Source organism: Ixodes scapularis, unplaced genomic scaffold, assembly GCF_016920785.2.
Source record: "Ixodes scapularis isolate PalLabHiFi unplaced genomic scaffold, ASM1692078v2 PGA_scaffold12__126_contigs__length_90152505, whole genome shotgun sequence".
Taxonomy (NCBI): domain Eukaryota; kingdom Metazoa; phylum Arthropoda; class Arachnida; order Ixodida; family Ixodidae; genus Ixodes; species Ixodes scapularis.
In genome coordinates, this window is record NW_024609838.1 from 47,611,932 (window position 1) to 47,619,983 (window position 8,052).

Consider the following 8,052-nt stretch of genomic DNA (forward strand, 5'->3'; position numbering starts at 1 on the left):
TGGAAGCGAAGAAAAGACGCACAAGAAATGCAGCGCAGAATCTTGCACTTCGGTTAAACATAACGGAAGACGAGCTTGCCACCCAAGCCGCTCAGCTATTCTTCCCTCAGGCAAACCTGCATGACAGAACGATGAGGCACAACCGGAAAGGTTGGAGGGTCTGCCCGCCGAAAGAACCTGGCATAGATGAAGCGATCAACATGGGTGAGCTCCTAGAGGCAGTGCACACGACCAAAACGAACAGTGCACCTGGGCCAGACGGCATCACTTATACGGCTCTCAAGAACCTCCCGGCTGCAGCTAAAGAGAGCTTGCTTGAAGAGTACAGCCGAATATGGGATAGAGGGGAACTGCCCAGCCACTGGAAGCTGTCCTGGGTCACACCTATACCCAAGCCAGGAAAACCGCAAGATAAGATTGAAAACTTCAGGCCGGTCTCACTCACATCCAACGTATGCAAAACGATGGAGAAGATAGTTCTGCATAGAATTCAGTGGTACATGGAGACTTACGACAGACTTGATGCCAGGCAGACTGGTTTCAGGGAGGCAATGGGCACCCAGGACAGTCTAGAACTCCTTTACGAGGAAGTGGTGGCCGACAAAGATGCGATATACCCAAGGCTTATTGTAGCGCTGGATATAAAAAAGGCATTTGATGAGGTTCCTCACTGGGCAGTCATTCAAGGTGCCAAAGACTGTGGTATGAGGGGTAAAACGCTTCGGTTTATAGGTAGCTTCCTCACAGACAGAATGTTTCAAGTGAAAATCGGAAAAACAAGGGGACCAGAGATGTCCAACAGCAAGGGGGTCCCACAAGGGGCTGTAATATCACCAACCCTCTTTAACATGGTGATGGCTGGTCTTCCAGCCAGACTCAGACGCGTTACGGGCCTTGGATTTACTATATATGCCGACGACATCACCTTATGGACAAAGGGAAGAGCAATGGCTAACCAGGAACAAACCATGCAGCAAGGGACAGATGAAGTCCTCGAGTATCTCCAGAATGTCGGCATGCAAGCGCCGCCTGAAAAGACTCAATTCATGGTCGTGGCCAGGCCGAGAGATCATCGAAAAAGCGTCGCGGACCAAGTAGACTTACACATCCAAGGACAGAAAATAAAGAGAGAAAAGCAAATAAAGATACTCGGCGTGACGTTCGAAGAAACAGCCCGCAGTACGAAATGGTTACCAGCTCTAGAAAAATCATGGGGACAGACTCTAAAGCTCTTGCGAAAGACGACATCTAAGTCCTGGGGAGCCGATGAAGGCACAATCAGGATTTTGACAAACGCGCTACTAACGGCTAAGGCGCTATATAGCTGTAATTGGCTCAACCTAACCAAAACGCAATGGAAGCGATTAGAACGACTAAATCACCGCACTATGAGACTTGTCACAGGACTTCTCAATTATACAGCCCTGAAAGACCTAAAGAAAAATGCAGGAGTGAACCAGATTCAAGACCGGGCGGAGGTGCAGAGCATAGCGCACTTTCAAAGGCTTGAGAGAACGAACCACGGCAGAAAGCTACTTGAAATGATGGGCTACGAGGCAGAGGGGAGACTTCCATTGGAAGACCCGGCACCACCGTGGCAGGACACAAACATCGTTGATCATCGACCCCTGCCCAGGGCGCATAACCAAGGACGCAGAGCACGAGCGGCAACACAACACGCGAAGTGGTGCGACGAACACGCGCACGAAGAGGAAATCAGATACACGGACGCATCTAAGACTGACATAACCACGGTCACGGCTTGGATCGACCCCAAGACAGGAAGAGAAAGCACCACAAGACTACCGGAAAACTCCTCCGTGCGCGAAGCAGAACTCAGGGCAATCCTTGAAGCGACCATCGATATACTGAAAAATACGGAAGGACCAAGGAGAGCGAGAATTTTTACTGATTCACAAGAAGCACTCCGGGCGCGTCGAGACGGCAAACCCAAAAGCAGAACGTTCAAGAGAATTAAAGCGATTGCCAGAGAGCTGAAAGCGAAGAACATCGTGCTGACATTAGAGTGGATTCCGGGCCATGCGCAGATTCCCGGGAACGAGTGGGCTCACCGTTTTGCAGCGGAGGCAGCCAGCAGCAACAGCTCCGCGACAGGCTCAACCACTCGGGAGGACAACGAGGAAACGGAAGACCCTGTGGAGCAGGCCGCACTGGCAAGACAAGCTAGGAAAGCCTACATCAGGGGACTCGTACCGACAGAGGATGACCCACTACCAAATGGATATCGAAGATGGGAAGCGACAAGACTTCGCAGAATCAGAACCGGCACTGCACTAACGCCCGCCAAACTGGCAGCCTTTGGGCTACTGGAGGAAGAAGACCCTATCTGCAAGGCCTGCAGAGAAAATAAGGTGGCAGGTGTCAAGCACTTACTGTGGGAGTGCAAAGGCCTGGAAGACCACAGAAAAACGGCGTGGGAAAAATTACCCGCTCAGGACGAACCAAGGAGGCTTAGCGACTGGACTCACCCCAGAGGCCAGGAGCAGCACCGAAAGGCGATCCTAGACTCCCTGGTTGAATTCATCAGGGAATCTGGGGTTCATCACTTCATTTAATAGCACCATAGTCATCCACATCCCCTCCTTATAACCCTCCATCCCCATCCCCTCGTCTCAGAGCACACCACTCATAGACGGGAATCCTATCATATAGAATAAACATGTTCTCTCTCTCTCTCTCCGGCGAAAAGTAAATCCGGTTGCTGTACCTTTTTTACATAACAAAGTTCGTACTGGTGAAGACCTTTTCCGACCATCAGTGGAAGTCTGAAATAATAAATAAAAGCGTGATCTCCTACCGCAATACATGCAGTAGTTGAGGGTAGTGCTGTGGCCTGACTGAACTGCTATTTAAGTAACGGAAAAAAGAAATTCCAGTTGACCATTTTCCGAAATAAAACAGAGAGCTATAGGCTGATTTTGGAGTAGCCATAACTCTTCTAAGAACGCGAACCACTTCACAACGGCAGCCACGAGCGAGAGTTCGTTGTTCCGAACAGCCCGCCGGTACAACCCAAAGATGGACAATGACAACCTTTCGGTTTTTCGCCTGCTAGCGGAGTCGTGCGCGTGTCCTCTCTCTCGTTTTACCCCCCGAACCCGCTGAATTTCCCGGATGTATGGAGAAGGTGCTGCTGTCGAACAAAATGTGTGCCGCCCAGAAAGCGCTAAATCGAATGGTCTATAGGCCCCCTATGGGAGCCAGAGTACCGCGTCTGTTTTCCACGTGCCACCACACCGTTATTGCCGAGATCGATCACGTGAGGAGTAAAGAAACCTGCGTCGAAAAGTAATGTAGACGACGCACGCGCCCCGGTGTATGTTCCCTGCTTTTGCCTCATTATCCTCATTTGCTGTTTTCCGTGCACGGCAGTGCTCGTGGTGCCGCTCTTTCCCGAGCTCAGTCACGTAAGCGGCCGACATCGATGGACCACGATTCCTATACGCGCGAGGAGGGGCTTTCACGCATATATTAGGATTTGAAGATGGCTAAATACGCAACTCTGGCTTCCATAGAGAGACAATGCAGGAACTCAAGCACCACCGACCCTTGCGAAACTCGACCGAACCGATACGTGCAGCTGTGGAGTTCCTGGAGTGGCCGCTGCGGTAGAAATGACGGAGTTGTGATCGCGTCAAGTTCGGTTCTCGTGAGCGCATTGGAGACATTTTTTTTTAATGCAGTTGTTTTAGTAACGTTAACTAACACGCAACCCCCACTGACGAAGAACCTTATTTGCCGCCGCGTACGTGTAAGGATAGAAAAGAAGGTTTTCTTTCAGTCTCTCAATGTAAAAGGTGACAACAAACTTGTGTGCATCGCATTGTTGCCGTCGTCTGCACTGCGATCTAAAGGATTTGTCATCAAGTTCGTGATAGTTGTTGTAACGATACTCAAATGCGGCTTATATATGGACATGGGCACTGCGCGATCATACAATTCGCGCTCATGACAATCAGTGCTTGGATCTGCATTCCGGTTCCCGATAGACATTTTGCTGTATTAGTCAAGCATCAAGAATAATGCCGAAAGTGTAGGTCTACGCGCCTCATGTACTGGTTTCTGCAGCCGTAGCTGTTCTAAGAGAAAGGCTTCTCACACATGGCATTTTGCACGCGCGTTCGTTGACGCGATTTTTCGATAATGTACTTGGAATATTTATATGGGCAAGAACACGTGGGGCGCGTAGGCCTACATTTGCAGAACTATTTTCGATGCTTGGATAATTTAGCAATAGGTGTATTGCTACGAAGGCTGGAATAGCCTAAAGTCACTGGAACCTGGGAAAGTAACGCCATTGCTTTCCCTACCTGCTAGCCGGACACAAACGGATACTAACATACAGACGACCCAAACCTCGCAAGGAGATTGGCTAAACGGCCTCCGTTGCCATGGAAATCGCCATCTTGGTCCATTTAAATCTTCGAAGCTTCCAGGGGGTCGTTCTAAACCAGTTGCGCCAAGATCACCATGGAGCATCATCGTACTGGAAGCGTTCCTCTTCAATATAAGAGTCTTTGGCACTTCGTATGCAGTCAACTTAATAATCAGGCCCATTTCCATGGATCTCTTACAATTATATTCTTCTTCTTGCGCATTTCAAGACAGTAAACGTATTTTTCAGTGCCTCCAAGCACCGACACAGCATTTGGTAGTGGTACGAACGTGTACGCCTGTTTCGCCGGTGTGTGGTTAGAAAAATCTCGGTATACAAAAAACGACTCAATAAGGCTATCCGTCACCAGCGAATTTAGATAGGCTCACCAAGAACGGAGGGGTCAAGGAGAAATCGCTCATGTCATGGACCAAGATGGCAACCACACGCGGAGCTTGGCGTTACTTTGCCAGGATCCAGTGACTTTAGAATAGCCGAACCCTAATGTCAGAAACTCGACGTGTGCCCTGTGTTTTTCAAACCCAAAGTCGTGGCTGGGATAGACATTGGCGGGATATAATTGGCTCTGTATCACGTGGCAGCTCTTCTGATTGAGAGTTGATGGGGTGACTGCTGTTCCAAATACTTTACTAGGGGGATTACATTCTACTCCTCGAAAACACAGTAGCCTCGGCGCGGACAGGTTTTCTGGGTCGAATGGTTGGACGTCCCGCCGCCGTGACGTTTCCCCCATTAAATTGGGGGCTTGGCGAGAGCCATCTATCGTAGGGGAGATCTCGGCTATCTGACGGTAAATGATGATGATGATGGTGAGGATGGTGGTAGTTCTGGATTTTTAGGCTGGCTTTTTTTCTCCAAAGGCAGTGCCCGGTGGGCGCGCCACTGGCCGTTCGATTGTCGTCTTTATATCTATATTATTTATTTGTACATATATACGCGTATAAATAAAGAACACAACGACGACGACGTTGAGAGGATGGCACACCGGGCCATGGCGGTGCCTTGATCTGGGCACTGGGCCTCGGTTCCTCGTAGGCGGCAGCTCCTGCTTTGACTGGGCTACCACCTTGGAGCCTGATGCTTCGATCACAGTGGGCCCTAGTGAGCGACAGCGCCATCATTTTTCTGGGGCTCCTTCATGCACCGATCGAACGGCGTGCCAGATTCCCATGGCTCGCTGCTGACCCGCCCAACCCGCCTCCACAATATCTGGATTTCTGCGAATCGGACTGCGATCCTCCCCAATACCAACAATCCATGTCGTCGTCATCATGCATGTCTATACTCATCACATTATGATGTTCCATAACGCGGCACACGGGCCTCTGTGGTGCGGGCTGCGGGCTTTCCGCGGTGCCGCGGCTCTCTAGACACAAATAAATAGGGACTACAGACTAAAGACGAAATGCTTTGCTGACCACAATGCCGTGAGCGTCTTAAAAGAAAGAACAATAGTATTTCCTCGTTGATAGAATACAAATTCTGAAACTACAACATACTAGTGGCGCACATCACTGAATTGACATACGCAATACAGAAAATAACAGTGTGTCTCTTGAACGCAAAACAAAAAAAATGCACATAATTGGGGGCTTTTTTGTTTTTAAAACCACATTCAAAAGCCGAAACTAAACCAACGTTTGCTGAAACTCGTGGTATATCGTGTGCATCGTTCCGTAAAGAGTATCAAGCGAAAACACCACCCAGAAAATTTGACGTTGATAGACACCTCGAGACACTGGCTTTCATGTGAAACACGCTTTAAGCGTGTTTCAAATGCAGCGGTTTTGGCACTAGAGCGGCGCGATTTCTGCAGTCTCAGCGCTCTTGCCAGTACCAGCGGTTGAGCTGCACGAGCGCCGCGACGGCAGAAATCGCGGCATGTGAAACACGCTTTAAGCCGGATTCACATCGTGCGATTTTCTTCCGCGAGATCGGTGGAGCGATGAACCGCACATGCGAAATTTCACATTCCCCTTCACATTGTTTGAGAACACATGCGAGTTTTGCGAAGCACATGGTCGGAAGCATTGGATTTGTTTGAGGTAACTATCTTCAATATCTAAAAAAATATTAAAAGAAAAAAAATTATTAGTTTGTTACGTTCTGGCAAAAAGTACGTGCTATATTTATATTTAGGGCTGATTGAGACATCTGCATCTGCTGTGTTCGCCGCAACGAAAACGACGAAAACAAAGAATGCAACGAATATGACAAGGACACCGGGACAAATGCAGCTCATAACTGCTTGAGCAAGCTAGTTGTTGCGTTGCTTGGCATGTCGCGTAAAGCGAACAATCGTCCCGGTGGCTTCGTCACGTGGACGATGTTTCATATTGAAAGAGTGCAAGCAGCAGCGTGCCTTGTCTTTCGTAGAGCATGATGGCCGATACTCTAGATGATGACGAGTTCAGGCTGCTCTGTGTGTGTCTGTGTTCTTCCTTAATGTGTTTTATTCTTTCTGTGTATTCTAGAGTTTTCAACGCGCTCTGCTACGTGTGCTCTGTAAAAAAGAAATACCTAGTTCTGCGGAAGAAAAAACTGCTGCTCCTAGACGGAAACTCGCGGCGTTGGTGGTTCCGGCCGTGCTGGCAAAACAGAGCCACGGAATCGGAGTTTTACTCATCGGTAAGTCGACTTGTGTTTTTCCGCGAGCAGGTTTCTGGGATACTTTTTCTCTGCTGACCCTTTTTATGCTTCATGGAGACCCGGAGCAGTTTCTAAGATATTACCGGATGAGGCCCAACCCTTTTGAAAGACTCCACGCCCTCGTGGAAACGAAGCTCACGAAGCAGCATGTCGTGAGAGAGCCCATTTCGTTGCAGGCGCGGCTTGCTATCACTTTCAAGTAGAATGACCTTCTTTTTAAACCGCAACGTTTAGAGTGAATACGAGCTCAAATTAAACAGGTTTATAGGAAGAACTCATTACTAGTTTCTCGCTTCCAGACATTAATATACACAGCAATGTTTTGTTTTCATTCAGGTACCTGTCATCAGGAACGTCAATGCAGGACCATTGACTGCAAATCAAGGTTGGCGTGTCAACAGTGGCATTTATCGTGCATGAGATATGCCAATATTTATGAAAGGTGCTTCGCCCAAAATACATGAAGGAAAAACGAAACATATTATATCGTTCTTGGCAACTTGCAGAAAAGAGGACGGTTTCACATGGTGCGAATTTAGTTGCGATTTCGCAGGTACGACGACGCTGTTGCAGTAAACAGGCAGGTTCAGTGCAATTACAAAATATTCGGAGCTGCGTCGACTGTCAAATATCTTTTGCGGAGTCACCAGCGACGGTATTATGGTACGAAAAGACAACCAATAAAAATGCGGCTCATCCAACATGTACCGTATGCTTAATGGCGTTCATATGCCGTGAAAGAGTCGCTGGCGTATCGTAATCATCAAACACTTCGTATAGAGGTTGCATGCACTGGCGGCCATTGCTTGCGCCGGCTGTTGTTGAGCATGTGCTGTCAGTGAGCTTGCACAACGCGTCTACAACGTATAGTTCCCACCGTCAAGATTGATCATCTTTGAAAGCAAAGCGTAGCAGTCCTTTTTGAGCTCGCGTTGCAAACAATGCCCGCCAATATGGCGTCCAGTAAATACTGCCTTTAAAGATGT

The 8,052-nt window shown here is 48.6% G+C and overlaps 1 protein-coding gene across 1 annotated transcript; it reads left to right on the plus strand.

The window, feature by feature from the left end:
- Window positions 1–683: 683 nt before the first annotated feature.
- LOC115314062 lies at window positions 684–7,269 on the plus strand (the record flags this gene model as incomplete). Its single annotated transcript, XM_042289199.1, has 2 exons — window positions 684–1,841; window positions 7,243–7,269. Coding segments are annotated over 2 exons (1,185 nt in total), but the record flags the coding sequence as incomplete, so codon positions are not given.
- Window positions 7,270–8,052: the final 783 nt, after the last annotated feature.